Genomic DNA, 23,596 nt, shown 5'->3' with positions numbered 1-23,596 from the left:
AAATTACACTGTAAACCATGTATTAATTAAATTAAAAAAAATTACAGTACCCTGGATTGTTTTTCAAAAATTTGTCTAATAAAATGGGTACTTATTAATTTCTAAAGCATAAACTTCAGTCAAACATTTCAAACTAGGCAGGCACATAGTAACTATTTACATAATATATTATAGATTATGGATATAATGAATGAATATATATATTATATAATTCAATGGAAAAACTTGTTTAAAAATTTGGAAGAATTTGTTGAGTTCAATTTATATGCGGTAGATGTACACATACAAAGAAAAGTGACACCCAAATGCATCATAATATCTTCAACTCATCCCGCCAAACAGAATATGGCATTGTCAATTTTATATATTATATTTATTGATTTTGGAACTTAAAATAAATGATAAATGTACCTCAGTTAAAACTATAAATATGTATATATATATATTATGAGTAAAAGTCCATTTTCATTCAAATGGCAGGATTCACTTGGGACATTGCCATTTGGCTTATAATAATAATCAATTATTTTATTAATTTCGCACTTGAAGTCAAGCATCTGTTGATAATGTTACTGTTCAACTATAGATAGATACATGAAACAAACAAAAAAGAATAAACAATCTTTAAATCAAACGATGTTTAGTATCTATATTATATTTTCCCCTATAGATCACCCTATAAGTATCTCACGAGTAAACTGTTCTTTTTGTTAAGGAGAGTGGGACTTTTCATTACATTTCTTCATCCATCTAGTAAGAGAGTTAATCGTATTTTATTCCGAATTTTAATTTAATATTCCCCAGTATGTAGTTGTTGAATATTAAAATTTACTACTTTACTTTACTGATTATTAATGATTAATGAATCAAAAAGCAATCTTTATAACATACACACTTACAAATTAGACAATATCTTATGGCGATATTTAATTTTGCTTGAAAATTTAAACTCATATCATATAAGTATACTAACTTTAATTAAAAAACAAGCCTTAAAATTCTTCAAGTATTCTAAAAATATAACAAAATTACAGTATTTTATGTACAAAAACTACCAAATGGTACAAATAAATATATATTTGATTTTACAATCATGTTTTAACACCTAACATTTAAAAACAATCTATTATACTGTCCTTAATAGAGGTATTATGAATTTCCATAGAACGGCATTCCATCTTTGCAACACCCAAAGTATCACAAGAGCATTCCCGGCTTATACAGTGCTTTATTTAAATATTTTAATTAAATACAAGTTTCTTTTGAATTGTTAAAGAAAATTAACCTGTAGTATTATGTATAGAACGTCATTGTGTAGTGTCATAATAACTAGATACATCTATTATCTTATATTATGTATATGTTATGGGAAATATTATTAATGTATCAAGTAATAACAATATCCAATCTTAATTAATATTTACCTCGTGAATTGGCATTTTATCATCCGACTTTAACCAGTTTAAATAGCAGTTACCAATTCAATTAATAGGAGTTGGTAGCTAATAAAAGTACAGCTTTATATATATATATATAAGTAGCTACAGTTAGCCCTCGAGTTGAATGCAGTCGGGCTTGAGGTAAAAAGCGGGAGCGTCTCCCCCCGCTATCCGCACACTTACCCTCGAGCGCCTATAATGTAGTGCTGTGCCGTAGGTGTTATCCGCGTTAACACTAAAGTTGCCTAGCCATCAGGTTGTGTTCCAAAAAAACGAGTTTTTGTTCATCGCGAAGAACGAGCTATGACAAAAAAAAAATTTACACATGTGTTTTGAAGAAAGGCACAGAAAAATTTAATTATTAGGTTAAAATGATGAAAAATATCAATTAATATTTAATTTTTCTCATTTTTTCGACATTTTGACCTAGTGTTAAATGGTAAACTTACAGCATTGTTTAAATTTATCGACACACTCGTGGTTATAGTCACCAATTATAATGTATAGGTCACAACACAATCGCATTCCTGAACTCTGCGGAAATTGAAAAATCTTCGGGAGAGTGTAATTATATTAATACATTACAGTAATGACATTAATAAATATTCACTAAATCATTAGATTTAGGAGTAATAAAAGTTGAAAGGGTTCAAACGTTTATCGACCGATCGTCGGTCTCATTTTGTTGAATGTCTGTTCAAAACTATAATCTTACAATATAACTTAAAGACCAACCAATGCTTGCAAGAGGGAAGAACATCTCTAATGGAGATACAGAAATGGGCCTTACGAATCATATTTTTTAAGCAAAATTTATTATCTTTTGGTATAGTTCATATTCATTTGAAGTGTTTTCTTATATTTATTTCTAAAATTCCCCGTTCACTTGATTTTACTCGTAATAAAATGCTCTCAAAGAGAAATAAAACTTGTTTTTAATATTATATATTTTGTAGAATAACCATTAAATATTACTTTCATCCCGACGTTTCGTTGGAAAAAACGCATGATACCAGTTCTTGGAAATAGACCGACTCCTCCAGGCTGTTTAATGAAAGCGTTTTTATTAAACAGCCTGGAGGTGTTTTGGGTCAGGGTCGTACTGACTCTTGCAACTGTTCTCCGGTTTGAGGCATAAATTTTCGAATGGATGGTAGATTTTAAAATTCCATAAATGATTTTGAAAGCCTAATTTGAATCAAAGAACTTGACGTTAAGTTTAGTTAATTGAATTGTGCAATTCACCTTAAAAAAAGTATAACGTATTAGTTATTTATGCAACTGTTGTGTAATAATGGGTATTAAAACACGAATGTGGATTTATCTAGAGGCGAAGCCGAGTGAGATAATAGTATCACATGAGTGTTTTAATACCTAATTATCAACAGTTGCATACAAGACTTTATCTACACCCAGAATATGAATCCTCTAAAATATTCTGGAACACTTAGCTTACTGCTAACATTAAAACACCAGTCCTAGTAGTAACCTAATATCATTCGTTACTGATTATATACAAATAAAATAAGTATTAATGAAACAATTATTTATTTTAGTAGTAATTTACATTTTGTATAGTGCTAATTAAAATTCACTCGTTCTTTTGCAGCGTTTAAAATGAATCGCTCATTTTTTGTAAACAAAACAATAAAAAAATCGAAGAAAAATGGCGGGGATTCGAAATACCTACTTTTTTTTACGGCGCGCGACGTTTTGGGTGTGTGGAGCGCGCTTAAACGAAAATGTTCTTTTTTTGAAATTCATACAGATACCACGCATCAAGCAATAAGAATGTGGCTGTATGTTGAAACTCTTTGCGCATGAACGAATAAAAAAAAACATAGGAGTGTTGTTATGAAATTCAGTACAACATTACAGCACTCTTTTGGCAGCACCCAATGTTGTAATAGTTATTAGAACATTGGGTGTTTTAATGTTGGCAATAAGCTAACTGTTTCAGAATCTTTAATAGAGGATTTAAAGCATGGGTATAGATAAAATACATAATTATTCAGACTATAAATGAAATGAGTTTGAATAATATGCGTATATATTTAATCCTGAAATTAAAAATGACAAAAATACATATTTTATGTCAGCTCAATTCAGTCGCAATATTACAGACGTGATGTTAGTTGCAAGTGGTGATGCATTAATGATGCAAAAATCTAAATATTTCATCGATTTTAAATTTTTGCTGCTATTTACTGCCCGATAAATCTGCTTTTATAACAAATACACAGATACTCGATGTTTAGAATATTAATATGCCCTTATTAACTACTGACAGTTACAAAATTTTTAATCTAATTTGCATTTTTGCATAGTTATCCAGACCTTAGAGTTTCTAGCTCGTTCTTCTCTAAGGAAAACTGCCTTCTGAATGTTATGATTTTTATTTTCAAAATTATGTTGTCATAAAGTTGTCTTACTACCCATTATTCATCAAAAGTTAATTAAATCATAAAAATACATTTATTTGTTAACCTTTTAGATACATATGAGTCACATGCGATGTAAACTATACTTTTTAATATTGCCACACGAAATGGGCATTCGATTCATTAATAGCAATAAATAAAGTCTCCTTTTGGTCAATATTGAGTAATTGACAACTATATATATATATTTTCTGTTCCTCTTCCTATATTAATTAAATTAATTTCCTCGCAGTCGTGCAGAAAATACCACCTCGGACGTTGTTTTGCTAGGATCTGCTGCTCTCTAGTTCTAACACAGTTCCATAAATTAATTACCCTCTTTTTCAATTGTTGTATTATCTACTTCTGTTAATTTCACTATACGAATATTATATATCACGCTGCTGTTTTATTGTGTCTCCCGGGATAGAAGGCTCTATCACATATATAGAAACGAAATCTTCAGCAATACTATAATGATGCATTTGCAATTTATATTTCTTAATATATCACGTATATATAAATTATCATCAGATACCATCAAATAATTCGACGTAATCTTCTTTTAAATACGTCCACATGAACACGTGCCGCAGTCAAGTGTTTGCCAACGATATAAACCACAGACTTATTACTAACTACAATATTAAAGTAAATATTATAATAAATTTCAAATCATTTACATCGACAAACAACGACAAAGTACAAGACATCACATTAATGATCCACAGATTAAATATAGTCCTAAATAACTACATTGTAAAGACATTATCTAAACACTGTAGCTGTATAGTCCAACATTATAGAGATGTATGTGTTGGTCGTATATCAAATCTTTTTTAATTCAATTCATAATAAGGAAGATACAGTGCTGGGAAATATTTTCTGTATATTGGCTTACTTAGATTTTACAGACAATAATCAATTTTGTAACATATTCCATATTGTATTATAAGCAGTAAGGACAAAAGAAAAATATATCCTAATCAAGTAAATATCAAAAAGCAAGTAACAGTAAATGTATTTAATATCTAATATGTTCTAAGTAACAAATAAGACTATAGTAATATATTATTAATGATATACCTAACTCATTTAAAAAAACAACTTAAAATAGCTAGTGTTAAAATAAAAATGTAACAAAATTACGATATTATATTTACCTACAGTAAGATAACGACTATACAAATAAATATGTTTCATTTTACATTGAAGTTAAAAGATCTTAACATCAAGGTATATTTAATAATTAAAGGTGGTGTTTTAGAAAAAAGTTGACAAAAGAGCACATCGGTCACCCATAGAAATCTTAATAATAAGGTACTAGAAGTGACGCCACAACGTTAAACATGCAGCTTAAAGATGACTTTGCCCCGATTTCACACTTCAAACTGAGTTTCACACTTCAAACGCCAGTCTTGATCTCGATTAAGCACAGCGCGATTTCACCAATACCTTTTGAGCGTGTTAGCTGAGTTTATAAACATTAACAATAGAATGAATAAAATACCTGGCAAAACTGTCATCGATAAGTATAAACAAAATTAAGTGATGAATGTCAATGTTTCTCTCATGATAACTATACTGACAGCAATTGAAAGCGATTAAATATTATGAACGTCCAAAATTTGTGGACAGCACACCGCGAACCTTGAGAATGTTATAGTGCTACAATTATTGGCCTTTACTGGTGTATTAAAATGTTTACCATAAAAATCTTAGAAACGTATCAAAGTCAAACGTAAAAGGTTAAACGCGTGGTTCAACATCTGTAAGGTAATGCAATATAGTGCAACAAGTGTCTACTCGAGCACTGACTCTGTAGTCTATGCATCTAGGTATCTGTATATCACACTAGTTGAATGCAGAGTTCAGGAATGCGATAGTGCTGTGATCTAATTATAATTGATGACCATAATAATGAGTGTGTCGATAAATTTAAGCAATGCTTTACGATTACCATTTTAACCTAATAATCAAAACTCAAATTTTTATTTCGCTTTTCTTCAACCTAAATGTATAAAACATTTTTCGCCATTTCTCGTGCTTTGCGGTGAATAAAAACTTTAAAATATTTTTTTTTTTGGATCGGAACTTGATTGACTCGGATCAGTAATTATTGAAATCAAAATAATAAAACAAAATCCATATTTAGTATGAACGCGACAACACGGTAAAAGCGCTTTCGCACTACATCCGATCCGTATCCATGAAAATATGGTCGGGTGAAGGCGTAGAACTATTTCTAATGACTTGATTGATGGTTGACGGAAAGAAATCTGATGACGGAAGCCGGATCTAGTGCGCAAACTTGGTAGTTTACGCATTATATCCTATATATAGATAGAATGGAACTATTTCCATGGTTAGAAATAGTTCTACGACTACTTCGGACCGTGTTATCACGGATTCGGATCGGACGTAGTGCGAAACGGCTCTAAGCGTACGATAACCGTCAAGGACGGTACGGTTGGCAGCACTAAACAGGAGGCGCGCGAGGCGAGGAGAAATGCTTTTTATCAGGCCCCAACTGCATTTAACTCGCGCGCTGACTATAGTGATTAAGTATTTATTTACAGAGCGCACGAAAAACAACACGTAAATATGTCACTAGCTGCTCGGATACTTCCAAAAAAATGTAACTTATACCAATTAAAACATTACATTTCATCGTTTTTTTTTTATGTTCAAAATATTTTAGCGACCCCTTTTCGCTGTGAGATTCTTAATTTATTCGTATTGCCGTATTTCTGCTCTCCATTGTTGCTCGGCTTTCTCAATTCAAATTCAAATATTTTTATTCAAAATAGGATTTACAATTACTTATTAAACGTCCAAACTTACCACCCATTCGAAATAGTATGCCTCAGACCTGAGCAGAACGAGCGCAAAAAACTCAGCGGTCTTTTTCATATAATTTTGTTACAATATTATAAAGTACCGTACGATAAAATTAATAATTAAATAGCCTCGGGGCGTTCGCTCCATTGCCAGTCTGTGGTATCATTAATTATAGTCGAAGCGTTGCAAAAAAACGTGGGTTTCTAAGGCGACAACGTTATTACGAATAAGTGCATAAAATATTTCTATTACCTTATTATATCGATTTCTATGAAGGTGACAGCATCTTTTGTAATTTTGCAATACCAGAGAAGTTACTTATGCGATACTTACCTTTTTAAGAAAGGTTCGCTCATTTTTTGAACCAAAACCACAATCACCACTGAGGAGGGAAGTTCATTCCAATATTTGGTTGCAATATTTCCTTGAGAATCGCATTGTAGATACCCACATCTAGATAGTAAGGTTTGTGGGTGGGTCTACCATGTGGTGTGGTGATCGAAACTCCAGTACTTCCCCTCTTTATTAAAGGGGCACTCAATGAATCGATGTCGATGCCAGGAATATTGCGAAACGTAAAGCGGGTCGCCTTTGGGGTTCCGTAACCAGAGAATGGGTTATCCTTCGGGGGCACTTTTATTTGGATAGCTCCGCTGTCTGTCCATCCTTGCTGCTGTCTGTATATTTATAGGCTGTACCTTATAAGCCGCAATAGTATTACTTTTGCCATTATTACACCAAATATGTAAATCAACATAGCTAATTCAAACTTCACAAATTTTTACATATTGTTGTGGAGCTCTCTACACGGCACAAGTCCTTTTACAAAATATTTAATAAGTACAGTGTTACAATTTGTAGGATGGTACAGAACCCTTTGTATACAAGTCCGACGCGCACCTAACCTTATTACTTAATTAACTTTGAAAGCGTTCTATTCGATACTATTTATATTATATAATTACTAACGGCCAAAGCTTTTAAACAATAAACTTTAAATGGAAATTGTTGCTGACAACGTCAATATATTGAGATAAGTTAATTCTGGTTTGTATAAAACGATAGATGATATGATATGCTTAAAACTGTTATCGGTCAGATACATATATTTCCAAAAAATTGCAAATGATTGTATTTAAAAAAACCATTATGAATTAGCATTGTAATTTGATACCCTGTGATTTTTGGGGTACCTTTAGTAGATTTAAACCCAAAGTTCTCAAACACAAAAGAACATATTTTTTATGTATCGGAATTATTTTAAAATGAGTGTTTAAATAAAATTATAATTATTAATTGGAATAATATATTAAAAAGTTATACAATTTCACATCCAATTTTAGTTTCATGTTGTTGAAACAATATTTAAATAATAAAAATGACATTATTGGTATTATAGTATAATAATTATGTACACGTTATTATTTTGTCAATGAAGGGAAACTGCTTAGACAAAAATCTGTGATGACGGCATGCAAACAATGAATCAAAAAAATTATTAATTATTGTAATAGTCTAAACATATTGTTGGATTTTGTACGGCCGGCCCATCGGAAGGTCCGATGGGCGCCTCGCACCAATTAGTCTTGCGTCATACTCGGTACGGTCAATAACAATAATTTTATGCGATGGACAATGTTACGTACCATCGAAAAGACCGGACCGCGAAGTTGGTTCGGCCGGACCAAATCCGATCATATGTTTAGGTTATAAAGATCGTTAATTAGTTAATGTATAACAATTTTGAAGTAGAAAATTGAGACGCTATTTTTTTTTTAAATTTGAGTCAAATAAACATTCGATGAGATCACGATGCAAGTGCCTCGACCAAAATAAGCTGATGTTACACAAAATTTCGGTGGGATATTTTGGTTTTGCACGCCGGTTGAGGTCGTATGAAGCTATTCCTCATTATTTTTGCCGCCTTTCATTTCCAATTTATGGGTCAACTGGAGCGAAGCTTAATGAATTATCTTCTTTTACTGCAAAAATTATAAAAAAGATTAAATATTTGTACAATTGGTTGCGTTTAATTAAAAACTTGTTAATAGGATGAAAAACAAATGCATATTATTCGGGCATAAATGCCTGATACTGAGCCACAGCAGACTCACCAATATTGCTTATAATTATCGTTACCTATTACAATTAACTGTAACATCAAAGTCAATAAATAGGATTTGTGTGAACTGTGAACTAACATAAACTTGTTATGCCTATTACTCGGTTGAGTTGAGATAGTTTCTAACTGGTTTACTTGAGCTATGAAGGTACCTACAATATAGAGCTTGAGCGAAATGTCTAAACATTTACTTATTGGTCAGGAACTTGTTACCAGACAATGAATTTCGAAGTGTAACAGCGCAACTGGCATGTTTTTTTTATGACAACAAGGGGCGAGACGAACAGGACGTTCAGCTGATGGTAATTGATACGCCCTGTCTATTACAATGCAATGCCACTGAGGATTCTAGAAAAACCCAAAAATTCTGAGCAGCACTACAATTGCGCTCGTCGCCTCTTACGTCGCCCTTGAGCCTGGTTCATTCTTTTTATGCCCCGGGGAAGCACAGGGCAGTACTAGTATAAAAAAGTTCCTCATAATTAAAACTACTAATAGTCAGTTCTCTGTAAGTCCCGGTTTATGTACCCATAATATGATATATAATATGAAGTGTTAGGTTTTTTACCTTCGGGCCACAGGAGATAGCGAGCAGTGTTTTCAGCCATATCTATGCCTTCATCGTGTGGTGATCGTATGTTGTTTGGATGCTCATAAGCTCTGGAATGGCTTGCGTTGGAATCTGAAAAGTCGTTAATTTTATCTCCCAAAGCATATGTTTGTATATTATGCAGTCCTAGTATTACTGAATATTTAATAAACCGGATTTATATTTATTCAAACAAGACATATCTTAAAACTATATTTACAATACTATACTATGATTACAATAATTTAAGACTATCGTTACGCGGAAGTGTACCAAAAATTGAATTGGATTACATAGCAAGGCTGATCAGTTGACCGAAATAGCGGCCAGCGTTTGGTTACAAGTAATAAACCTATTTGACGAGCGCAGTTGTAGTGCAGCTCAGAAATTTTGAGTTTTTCCATAATCCTGACTAGTAGTGTATTGTAACGGGCAGGGCGTATCAATTACCAACAGCTGAACGTCCTGCTCATCTCGTTCCTTGCTTTTAATTAAAAGAACCTATTTGAAACGACGCAATGTAAAATTAACTTTTAATTTTCCACATGACTTTTAGTACCGTAATGAAATTTATTTATCAAAAACTATAAAATTTTATTTTCATCTTGATGAGATCATAAGATGGAATAGATCGACATCTATTTGAAATTTCAGTAAAGCAGGAATTAAGGTTCGCCCTAAATTCAGAATATCCGTTTCAATAAACTTTCAATAGATGGCGTATTATCTTTACTACTCTACTTATCCTCCCGTTATAAAATCATTCTGCAAAAAATGTTTCTTTCTGTCAGGGTAAAATCACACTACCACAGAAGTTAAGGTTCTCATAAAACTCGGAAAACTTAACCTGTTTCAAAACATTTTCAATAGATGGCAGTAGTTTTGCTTAAAAATTGCAACTACAGTAATGTTTCTTTCAAGATGAAATTTCAGTATGGCAGAAAGTAAGGTTCTCATATAGCTTGGGGAACATAACCTGATTCAATAAATTTTCAATAGATGGCAGTAGTTATAAATTGCAACTACAATACCGTTTCCTTCAGGAGGAAATTACAGTTTCGCAGGAATTAAGGTTCTCAGCTCGGGAAACTTAACCTATTCCAATAAATTTTCAATAGTTGGCAGTACCTTTGCTAGAAATTGCAATTACAATAACGTTTCTTTCAGAAGGAAATTACAGCGTCACAGGAATTAATGTTCTCAGCTCGGGAAACTTTACCTATTTCAATAAATTTTCAATAGATGGTAGTTCTTTTACTAGACATTGAAACCTTTCAGGAGGAAATTACAGCGTCACAGGAATTAAGGTTCTCTTAGAACCCGGGAAACCTAACCAGTTTCAATAAGTTTTTAATAGATGGCATCACCCTCGTTAGAAATTACATACCTACCTACAATAACGTTTCTTTCAGGCTGAAATTTCTGTATCGCAACTTAAAGTCATCCTAAAGCTCGGGGAAACTTGAGCGTTTCTATAGATTTTCAAAAGATGGCGGAATTAGGTATAATGAAATTATTTCTAAATATTCCTTACATGAGCAAACTTTTTTACTGTTGTTAAATGAACAGTTATTACGATTTCCGTATTCGCAGGTAATATTGCATAAAAATCAGTTATTTTCTGCAACGTCAATTAAACATACGTGCCACTTGACTCTTGTTCAAATAGCTTTGCACTGAACTAATTGCATATTTCAGCCAGGCTTATATGAATTGTTGTAGGATTATGTACAAAACAAGAACAAATTAAGTTGAATATGCGTGGACAAGCTTCCATACTATAAGTGCTATTGGCCATTAAAACAAGGCAGTTTGGGCTTTTCGGTTTTCTAAATGTACATAAAACTATTGTCAGTATTATTTGAAATCTTTTATTATGTACTTCGATTGTAAGAGGAGAGATGAGTTCAGCTGTTTTTATTTTTTTAATATTCTGTATTTCAGCGATATTGGAGCTTGGTATGTACTGGATTGTCGCCGCTTCAGCAAACCAGTTGGTTTTTGAAAGCAGCCTTAAAGACTTAGTAGATGGATGTCACGCGTTAGTAATTAAGTTTAAAATTATTTAAAAGGCATTTTGGTGTTATTTCTCTGGCGCTCTGAGAGAGAAGATGCGGCGCAAGAAACACTCCCAGCATATATTTTTTGCGTATATTTAATAAAATATACAATATTGTGCTGTCATTGTTATTGCTATAAAAAATAATCATAATCTATTCCCACTGTCCGATCACTTAGATACTTAGATTTGGAGTAGTAGGATTTACGACTGAGCCGTTTTTATTGAAACATTTAAAGTTTATTTATAGATAATGCCTGATTTACCCTTAAAGCTATTACGAGTATGTATCTTATGAAGCCTACTGGAATTAGTTACAAGAATTTAGTTTCTAGTATTATAATCATAAATTAAGGATTGGTCTCCACTGCGCTGCAACTAGATAGCGTCAATAGCTTTTATCAGAGGCATTGTTAAATGGGTTTTTCACCCCGTAAATCCCCGTGTATTACTTCAACCCAAATATGCTAGAGCTGTTTCCGAGTTTAATGAAATTATTTTATGCTATATAAATATATTTATACATTACATATACAATGCCTAGGCATTGTATTATATCGGATTACACACAATGCTAATCACATATGATACATGAAAATGTTCATTTATATCTAAAAATTGGATTTTCAAACTCTGCTATCCGTGACGACTCGGAAATACTCGTTTTCTCAGAGACGAGACAAACAAAACCTTTTCCGATGTGGTGATAAATGAAAAAAAATTAAAGTTTTGACATTCAGACTTGAACTACGAGAATAAAGAGATTTCGATTTGATTTAATCATGCAGTACCTGTAGCCCAGTAGTGAGCAGCTTCGCTAGCACTCACGTTGTCGTGATGTCCTTGATGCCCATCGGCGGGCGTTGCATACCCTGGCGCAGAGTTTGGTGATGTTTCTGAAAATAAAATGCATTACTTTTATAAAATAATAGATGCGTTAACTTATTTATCACAATATAACAAATGCTTTCGTTTACGACAGTAATGGACGAGACGAGCAGGACGTTCAGCTGATGGTAATTGATACGTCATTTGCCCAGTAATTTCACTATCTACGGCGCCCTTCAGACCGAAACACAATAACTATTTCACGGCAGAAAGTGGCGCCGTTGTAGTACCCATAATCTAGCCGGCATCCTGTGCAAAGGAGCCTGGACCACTGGTATTGGAGAAGAAGAGAAGGAGACTTCGAATTTACAAATTTGAAGCTAGCTCGATATAAAAATTAAAATAGAGAAAATAATATAATAATATTGTTATTATTGAATATTCTGAAATGTTTCACCATAAAAAAAATATGTAGATTATAATCCTACTTAGTTCTCAGTACATATTATCTCATTTTGAAAAAAAAAATATTGTTATCACATTGTGTAAGTACTTCAAAAAACTAAACTTTTGTTTGAAGTTTACAATTATGACAATTTTTATCTCATGTCCTATACAATCCTCTTCAAGATAAATATACTGCATCAAACGTAAGCAGAGATTAATTTACGATGACTCTTTTTCGAAACGTATGACCAGGGCTTATCGAAAATTTCAACTTGGTTAAAAGTAACCAACACCAAGTCGAGTTGTGAATAAGAATACTTTAGACCGTAAATAATACTATAATATAAAACAGCGATGATTTAATATAATTAAAATGAGAAAACATTTCTTACCAAAGCTCGAAAATCCCATCGGGTATGGTGTATTCATCGATATGGGTATTGGCTGCAAAGGACTCTGCAACTGAAATTTTGATTAATTTTCAGTCAAAGAACTATTGTTGTATGTTACAAACGTGATTGAATTTTTTGCTTTGAATGAAGCCTGTGGTAACTTTAATTAGTGGTTAGTTTGATTCTACATATTATATAGGCTGAGTCTATTGATACGGGTACTGGACAAATAATTTATTATTATTCGTACAGAAGTCGGACGAATAATTTTATTTTAGGCTGTCGCTATTCGTCCGGCAACTGGACGAATGAATTTAATTAGTCGTCCGATTATCGGATTAGAGCGAAAAAAGACAACATTGAATGAAATTTGGGCTAAAACTTAGAATCCCGTAGCACGAATTATGGGGTAATAAATATTTAAATTGATAGAGTCACGATTATAATGCTACCACTCTAATTACAAGGCAATGCACCGTTCGAGAGAAAAAAGCATTATAACCTAACCACAACTTATGACAGTTTTAAGGGTGGGACATTTTTATGGGGAGGAAAGAAAGGGAAACGCCTAGAATTCGTTTCTGGCACTCGCCGGCCGCTACCGCGGCCCGCTACGGTCGGCTCGTGCGTTGTTTTAACTGTTCTAACATAACCTAACCTAACCAATTTTTATAAATCTTTGTGATAGAGATTTGGTTCACGTTTATAGTGCTACTAATCTTATTACAATACACAATTTTCAAGAAAATAACGAAAAAGAACTACAACCTTTGAACGGGTAATCACGTAAATAAAACCCAGATAGGTAAGTAAAAAATCAGACAAATGTGTTATGATAAGTTTTTTAATACATAAAAAAGGAATCATAAAATTAAAAATAAAACCACTTTCCGACTGAGCTTGGTCATGAAATATATAAATAAAAATTCACAGAAATGTTGAAAAAGTTTTACGTTTTAATTTAAAAAAAATGAATACATGTACGAATAAATATAATTTATTCGTCCAGTACCCGTACAAATAGTCACTTCGTATTATATATATATAGTACGATACAGGAAAGAAAAACCTTTTATGAAGGAATTCCTGATTGAATGAAATCCTGAAGAAAGTTTGAGAAATATTTAGCTGAGGTAAGATTAAAACGGTTTATGACTACGGATGCTTTGTTCATTGCGTTGTTTGGAAATAGTTTATATTTAAAATTATTGTATAGTAACTATAATGATATATATTATGTAAACTTTAACAGGGAATAACCCTTATATTTTTTTACATTACATTTTCTCTCAGATTACACAAATCTTATAAAAATACATTTTCGTACTCAGGCAAAAATAATCTCACGGCGCCTAGATAAAAGCACTGACCACTTTTTCTAAGGTATTGAATGAGTCTGAACTGTCGCGGTCAAATTTGAAACGCTTGGAATTTTTTCAGATGGAATTTTTTTTTCACTTTTTGAAAGTTTTTTCTTGTATTCTTTCGACTTGGAAATACCGCACAAGATTATTATGTTTGTGTATTGTGGTGCCATGCTAATTTTTGGCAATTCGTCATGGGTTAAATCATCTTTCTGATTCCTATCTTCCTGATAATTCCTGATGGATGCGATAAAAGACACACAAAGATATATATATATACCTCTCCAATCAACACAATGTTGTTTCAACACTCTCCAATCTATTTGTCGCATTACCGGACTTCTTCAAACAGGTCGTTCGATGTACGAATTTTTGAGGATCCAGTATGGGTCGTAACGACCTGTTTGAAGAAGTCCGATAATGCGACAAATAGATTGGAGAATGTTGAAACAACATTGTGATTTTTTTTAGGACTCGCATTATACGGTACCTCCAGTACTTTCATCAGCATAAATGCTCATGGAATGAATATATGGTGCAAATATGGGTACAAAATTGAGGCCCTCAGCTTCACCTTGTGCCTGTATGCAACTCTTTCAACTTGAATCATGTAACGTACTAAGTATTTTTTGGGTTACAATTTTAATAAATTAAATAACGATAAGCTAATAAGATACACTTTGGCAGCTGTGTGCATATCGACAAAAATAGCGGCGAACTGTTAGCCTCCTTTTTCAACAACGCATACACAAACAAACACACAACAGTAATAAGCTTATCCAAATGTATTGAGTTCTCTGTTGGGATAATCCTGCTTATATTTGTCTTTAAACAATTCTACACGTGTTTCGCCTCTACACGAGGCATCCTCAGGAGATGTTGACTCGCCAAACTCTGGCACGAGACTGATCCAAATGTTTTGAGTTATTTCTAGTGTTAATTCCCCAAATATTTGTCTTTAAACAATTCTACACATGTTTCGCCTCTACACGAGGCATCCTCAGGAGATGTTGACTCACCAAACTCTGACACGAGACTCAAGTAAAGTTAAGTAATAAACTTGGCTTATTGTCGTGCATTGCCTAACAGCGAGAGGCTCTATTCGGACATATAAGTTATCTAAGATACATATTATGTTATGTATAAAGATGTATGAAAGTGGTATTTGATAGTCACACATCAATTTGCAAGTAAGCAGTTTTATAGGTTGTTGAAACGGTGTTAAAGTTTTAATCTGTAATGAAATAGTACTGGCACGCTATTAAACTTCTTTAGAGCGTAACTTGTGAGGTTATTGCCTATTTTAATGTTTTGTTCCTGAGAAATTATTGGAAATTTTAACGCCGTAATAACTGAATAACATTCATGTTAATGTCATTTATAACTACTCTATTACGTCGCATCGGGTAAATTATGTATAATTATAGTAAAACTGTACAGATCTCATTTGTGTATAAAGAAAAAAAATCCTCAAAAACGAGTTAGGGGGATGTTAGAAGAGAAATATAAATGCAATAGAACAAATTTTCTTCCTTTTCTTTTTTTCTGTTTGTCTGTTAATCTATTTGTACGGGCTAATCTCTGAAACTGTTGAAGCAATTGAATTGAAATTTTGCGCGGTATTACTTTAGGTCCCTGGTCAACATCTTAGATACTTTTCATCCCGGAAAAACAAAGAGATCCCGTGGAATTGTTAAAAATTATAGTTTCTTGTATAGCTTAGTGCACAACAAATTTTGCACATAATTTAGTAAAATTTGACATGTTGATACCTCATATTACCGGTCAACATCTTAGATACATTAATTCATCACGGAAAAGTAAAGTGCTCCCGTGGGATAATTAAAAATCTATAGTAACTTATTTAAGCTTAGTGCACAACAATTTATGCGCCTAATATAATAAAATTTGGCATGTTAATGCCTTATAATGCCGGTCAAACAATGTGTGTATCATAAAATGAATAAATCACATAACAGTGACGGGTTCCCGCAGGAAAGTAAAACGTCACTTCCACCTGAGGCAACGATTGAAAACGACAAGTCATTAGGTCAGACATAATAACTAGGTATGTACCTAGTTATAATGTCGTCATCGATACATTCTAAACATTATCTTACAACCCTGCGAAAATGTTCACCCTACCTTCTGGCTCTCCAAAGTGGTATACATATATAAATTATAGTGTTGGTAGTAGTTATAGTATATAGTGGTAGTTAGTAGTTTCAATATTAATTATTATTATTTAAAACGGGAAAAACTATTATGACAATAAGGAACGAGACGAACAGGACGTTCAGCTGATGGCAGGATTCTTGAAAAACCCAAAATTTCTGAGCGGCAATACAATTACGCTCGTCTCCTTGAGACATAAGATGTTAAGTCTCATTTGCCCTAGCTACGGCGCCCTTCAGACCAAAACACAATAATGCTAACACATTACTGAATCACGGCAGAAATAGGCGCCGTTGTGTACATAATCTAGCCGACATCAAAAGAGCCTCCCAATGGTGAATGTAACAGAAAATGTTATCTATACGCCCATTATACAACACTATACTACACGGCCACATAATCTCTGGACCTCTCTGGAACGTGAAGCCCCATCCCGTTCAATTTCCACCGGCTCGCGTTTATCCTATTGACTGTTGAATCAGTAGGGCTTGCAATTTCAATAGCGTTTACATATCATGAAATTTTCGTGCTTCATATCACTGCTTTGTTTTTGAAGTTTCCATTGTTACGCTTTGACTTTTGTTATTTCTGTTGCTCTGTGTCGCTAAAATAATACTGCCCGAATAATATATACTTTATTTTACTTTACGCAGACTCTTTCATTGACTTTTTGACTTGACATCATTGTAATAATAATAATTAACATCACAACACATTAACATCAGTCTGTAATACTGAAAAAATAAATCGTTGTTTATTTATTAATAATAACATCCGAGCGATGCTTGTTTTGCACACCGTAACAAAGCAACCATGTGACGTCATCGCTTCAGGTCCACAGATAACCGGGTAGTATAAACATGGAAATTCAGATTGATATATGATATTGTAATATAGACTCATATAAAATCTGTATTTTACATAATATTTAACCTAGATATAGAATGAATGAACGAATGTTATCCAAAATATAATCTTACATGTTCTTGTAGCTGTTGTGTTATGTAAGAGCCGAATGGAGTGGCTTGGTGCTGTAGGTTTGTGTGTGCTGGACAAGCACCACTGTACCCAAGACTTGTGGACGGCTGACCCAACCAGCTCCTAAAACAAACAAATTCTGCTATAAGATAGATATAAGAGAAAAATATACGTTACAGATTTGCATTGTAACCGGTCTATCAAAAGATGACCCAGCAAACGTTGTATTGCCATATAAAGTAATAAAAGAAATCACAATTTGAAAATTTTTGGGGTATAAAAATTTATGACGATCGATTCTGAGACCTACCAAATATATCGCACTACAGTTATTGCATTCGATTGCCATCTTGCAACCCTATTGCGGTTTAGTGGATGGAACAAAATAATATAAAAATCGCGATACAAAGATAGTTGAAGTTGTATGTTTTTTTAATGCTAAATCATAATAAAATAAAAATAAAAAAAAATTCAAAAAAAAATTATATTTAGGGGTGGGTCACCCTTATCATTTAGTGATATGAAAAATAGTTGTTGGCTGATTCTAAGACCTACCCGATATGCTCACAAAATTTCATACAAATCGGTTCAGCTGTTTTAGAAGAGTTTGGTAATAAATATCGGGGCACGAGAATTTTATATATTAGAAGTCGCAATAAACCGTGTTTTTTCTCTAATTAAATTAAAGAAAGTGTACCTATGTGTACTTATTTAAACTAAAATAAAATGAATTCCTCGTTCTATTGTAGTATTGTAGAAAGAACATTATTGTAATAAATAAGGTATTAAATACAACCAATGAAAATATTTTAATCATTTTAGTAACAAAAAAAAAATATTTCAATTATATTGCACAAGTTATGCGTATTGAAATTATTATTATTTAAATTCTGTCCGTGGCTGTGATTCTGTGTTAGAAGAGGCTTATGATGACATTACAATAGGCTGAAGTACGCATTGACTATGATTGGACAACTTCATGCGCGACCGTCCCACGGGGTGACAGACGGTGGTGGGGGCGGGATACTAAAGATATGAGCGGGGAGCGGGTGGTGTTGCGGGGAAGGGCAACACGTGAGACTACGTTCAGTTGTCGTATTATAGTCAAAAATGATCTGATAATTTTCCCTAACGCGACCAAAGGAATATTACAGTCAAAAAATAAATTTTTGGCATCGATAAAAAATTATTAAAATACAAGGTACCGTTTCCAATCATCAAACGAGAACTATGTATTAGTGTCTCGTTTTATTTTTTATATATTTACGTCGGTCAATTTTCATAAATACTTTCATCTTCAACAAATATGATCATGTTTATTATAAAATTATTATTTGGTATGTATTACTACATTTACATAGTCAAATATTTATTTAAAAAAAAACAGTTAAATCGGTAACATTATATAATGTTATAAATACGGAACTGCACTCCAGAACTGGCATTGTTGATGTGGGAGAAAAACGTTAAGGCCAAAGTGGAACTGGGCTGGGCATGTATGTTGGATGAACACAGACCGATAGGCACAGGTCGTGACGCATGAGGTGCCTCAAAACGCGCAAACACTCGAAGTGTTGTGACACGGGAGACCCCCAAAAAACAATGGCATGACAACCTGGATGCCTATAATAAGACCTGGTCGATGCTGGCACAGGACCGCAATAAATGGAATAAACCAGAAAAGACGTTTGCCCAGCAGTGGGATCCGAAGAGAAAAGGCTAATAATAAAAGCAAAATAACTGGGTAATTCTTATAAATTCACTGAAATATGAACTCAATTTAAATTATCGACAGTTTTTTTATCATTTTGCTATGCTTGCTTACAAAGAAGACATCTCATTACTTTAAAACGACGTATTTGTTAAGTTTATCAGTAACGTAGGTTATCACTACCTACCTACACAAACAATTATATCAGAAGCTTTCATTTAATTTATGTACTTATTGTTGTGTTTTTATATCAAATGAGTTTATATTAAATTTATAGACTATTTTGTTGATGACCAGACTATAAACCAAAATCAAGCTATCATTGACAAATGAAGGTTATCTTTTTTTGTCGACACTAATCGTTTTGTCATATAATATAAAACGGATACATATGAAGAGCACCATGAAGCCAAAAAAATTATAGATAAGTAATTTTAACTTCTATGTAGTCTCAACGATTGGAAGGAATTGGAAAGAAGTTTGTTGATAGAATGAATAACTATTTGATGAGAGACTATAGAATGCCGGGAGTTGGAATTTTATTCTTGTAAATATCCTCCACTTTAAGGATCTATCAAAGGATTTATCAAAATTCCTAAAATAATAATAGGTTTTGAGTTATTAGTGTAAGAGCAAATGCTATCTTTTTTCATCTGTATTTGTTTATAAAACTAAAGCTCCTAAGCTTAATCAAGAATCAACACATATTTGAACTTGTTGACTAGATAATTTGTACCAACGCAAAGTATGTTAAGTTAATATTTCTTAATAACCATTACCATCTACTACAAACTAACTTTGCTATATTAGAATTTATTTCTTACTAGCTGACCTGGCAAACGTTGTTTTGCCATATAAATTATATATTTAAACTTTTCTTGAGCTTCAACGAATCTATTACAAAAGATTTCATCGAGATCGGTTGAATAGTTTAGGAGTTATTAGGGGATTATTACATCTAGGCTGGTTTTTATAAGTGTAATTTTAATAGTATACAATTAATAATTGCGCTAAATAAAATTGATAATACGAGTATTAAGTATAACATACTATTTTGCTTATTGTTGTAAGGGCCTGCATAAGTTATATATTATAGTAGCAAGACACGATATATAAGTCGCGATATCACAACCCGATATTTATCTTCTACTATTTTAGGATAAAGAGTTTAAAAAAAAATTAATGAAAGAGGAGGACAAAGAAGCATAAGTTTCACCTGACGGTAAGTGATCACCGCAGCCTGTACTCTTTTGTAACACCGGAGAATTAACAGGAGCCTTGCCGACCTTATAAAGCGTCGAATAAAAATCTACGTATGAATTGGAAAACCGAAAACATATTGTAACTTGGAGGAGGAGTATCGAACCGGGGCTCCTTGCTGAGAGACAACGAGAGAGGTTCAACCTATTGCACCACCGACGCTTTTTTTATATTTTGACGACCTCTATAGCTCAGTGGTTAGTGACCCTGCCTACTGAGCTCAAGGGCCCGGGTTTGAATCCCGGATGAATATGAATGTTTGTTAACGAGTCATGGAGGCTTTAACACATTTGTTATTGCTAATGTTAGTTGGCGTAACCCACCCAATCCACTTATATATGACAGATGGTAACATATAAAAATTAGATAATATCTAATTTCGTCATCAAATGGGGACAGAAGAAATAACGAACGCAGAGAAAACCTCAGTCTTGTAAATATTAAATATGACATATATAAATCTAATGTGAAATGTTAATAATTTATTAAATACTACTTGAACATGATAAACAAACTCGCAAAATGCAGATAGAGATGCAATGGAAGTAAGTATTTTGAATGTAGCAAAGTAAGATGGATTCAACATGAGTGACAAACAATAATTCTCGTATACTGTAGCATTTAGAATGCTCGATAAAAAATGTAGTCCAATTAAATTGTCGAAATAAAGTAATCTATTTACGTGTCATTCAAATAAATAAACATATAAATAGCTATCAAACGTGCTTCACGATATTATAATGTCTCACAAGATCGTGAAATAGAGTTTCGAAAATCATTGTTTCGGAGTCATTTGCTTTTTTCCGTTCCTGTTTCTCGGGATGTATATTACAAGAAGCGCGGCAGGCAGCGTAGGCTTACCCAAAGCTACTTAAAAAATGACTATTTAATATATGACAATAAAACGCAACTAAATTAGTTTACCTGATGATGAAAATCCTACTGTAGTATACAGTACATACCTATTACAGACACTAAGAAGTAAAAAGTAAAAGATCTACTTCAAATACTAAATAGACTCTGGCACGAGGCAAAATATGATACACCAGCAAGATGGATATCCTATAAATTTTGGTGTCAACGTTATACGATGGATGGATAGACATATTCCCAAGCATTGGATAGAACAAGGTCGACTCATTGCGTGGCCTGCGAAGAGTCTGGACTAAAGTTGATTTCAAAGGTAACGTAGGAATTTCACGTAACCCCATTACGTGAAATCCCTAGCTTACGACGTCGCGTCATCCGCGGAAGAACTCAAAACAAGAATTATATACGCGGCAAATGTGATGCGGAATAATCACTTCGGGCAAGAACTTTAATTAGGCTAAATTAGAAAATGTCTTAATTGTTACTTTTTATTAATTGTCTTTTGCGTTGGTATTTTTAATAAATGAATTTTATGGTAATTTTAAAATACGAACTTAAACTTAGGCTGAATACGAATTTCCCGCATGCTACATTTTTGATAGTTTTTTTTTTCAGTTTCTTTGAATTTGAGCTAAGAAAACGGTCATGTGAAAATAATCTGCAAGCCAAGTATTTTTATTTTGAGACATTTTAGTAAAAAAAGTTTGGAAAAAATATTGAAATATTATCTTTTTTGGTCTCGCATATTTAAATTTGGAATAAAGTGTTTAATTGCTTTTATAAATCAGGAGAAAAAAAAATGATTTCAATTGATTTTTTTAAATAAATGTAGGAGTTGCATATTTTTTGGAAAAATCTAAAAAACCTGGTAGCTCAAAATGGTTCACTTTTGTATAATGCATATGGGGGTTAAAATTATCGCAAATTGTCATCCCTATCAACACCTAACGAAAATACGCCGTGTTACCAATAAACCTGTAGGATTAATAAGAATCTAATATTATATATATAAATATAGAGATACTAATTAAAATATGTGTCAAAAAATTCAACATTAACTAATCGGCTATGTATATATAAACGCTACTGAAGCAAAACACATACAAGTCCTATAAGTACGTTTAACGATAATACCGTTATCTGTAACCACGCGACCCTCTGACTTTGAAATTATCAACAGACATTATTATTACAAGAAAAGCTCAAGAAAAAATAAAACAATATCAATTGATCGTAATTTAAAATGTGGGACCACAGGAAATGATAATTGTGTATAAGTGTAACACTCACATAGTATGTTTTGTAAACTACGACTCGCTAAACGTAAATATTTGTTGAAATTAATTAATTTGTGTTATAATGTCACAGTTAATAAACCGTTTGATTTATATTATTAAATACAGTTTTAGATTGTACATATTGTTATATAACAATCCAATTAATTTACATTTTTAATATGTTTCTTAAAGCCTTTCACTATTTACATTTCTAAAACAAAATATACACATAACTTTGCGTGCTTAAGAAGTTACTCGACTAATTGATAATTATAACTACGAATTAATACGTATTTATTTCGTAACCGGAGAGATAGTTTTAACTGGACGCTTCTCGAGAATTCCGATAAAAGAGAGACAAAATAATGTTGATCGCACAGCAAAATAACAAAATATGTACTAAATATAAACAGTTCGGATATGCACCGATAACCTTGAGAATTTATGCGCAAATTCAATACGATAATTTATAGCAGAATGAAACACAAGTAAGATTATAATAATGTGAAGCTGATTGGTTATTTCAATCGGTAGTTGAAAATCCAAGACAAACCTAATAACTGAACCGTTTTAATTTAAAATTTGAATGTTTTGAAGTACTTACGGTTCAAAATGGGGATATGATGTGGAGTATGTTCCAGGTCCAAAATAGTTGGCAGAGATGGACAACGATGGTCCATGAACTTGACCCATCGGTCCGGTATGATATCCGTCGCCATATAACCCTTTAGCGTACGGAGCCCCCCGGAAAGGTCTCTTCATGCGGCGTCGCCTTCTAAAGTTTCCGTTCTCAAACATATCCCCGCATTGTGGATCTAAAACAA

General features: G+C 32.8%; 1 protein-coding gene across 2 annotated transcripts in view; it reads right to left on the bottom strand.

Moving 5' to 3' along the window:
• Positions 1–7,989: 7,989 nt before the first annotated feature.
• The window catches only part of LOC126978438 (forkhead box protein E1-like), an 86,123-nt gene continuing 70,516 nt past the window's right edge, over positions 7,990–23,596 (bottom strand). For both annotated transcript variants that reach the window (XM_050827229.1, XM_050827230.1), the window contains exons 6-11: positions 23,377–23,587; positions 17,657–17,777; positions 13,138–13,207; positions 12,262–12,366; positions 9,391–9,504; positions 7,990–8,682 (exon numbers count right to left, since the gene is read on the bottom strand). In XM_050827229.1, coding sequence (XP_050683186.1) covers positions 8,639–8,682; positions 9,391–9,504; positions 12,262–12,366; positions 13,138–13,207; positions 17,657–17,777; positions 23,377–23,587 — 665 coding nt within the window. In that variant the 3' untranslated portion in view covers positions 7,990–8,638. The remainder of the gene's footprint in view (positions 8,683–9,390; positions 9,505–12,261; positions 12,367–13,137; positions 13,208–17,656; positions 17,778–23,376; positions 23,588–23,596) is intronic.

The sequence above is a fragment of the Leptidea sinapis genome, chromosome Z, assembly GCF_905404315.1.
Source record: "Leptidea sinapis chromosome Z, ilLepSina1.1, whole genome shotgun sequence".
Lineage (NCBI taxonomy): Eukaryota > Metazoa > Arthropoda > Insecta > Lepidoptera > Pieridae > Leptidea > Leptidea sinapis.
Note: the sequence above shows the minus strand (reverse complement) of the source record. Positions and strands in the feature narration are given on the sequence as shown.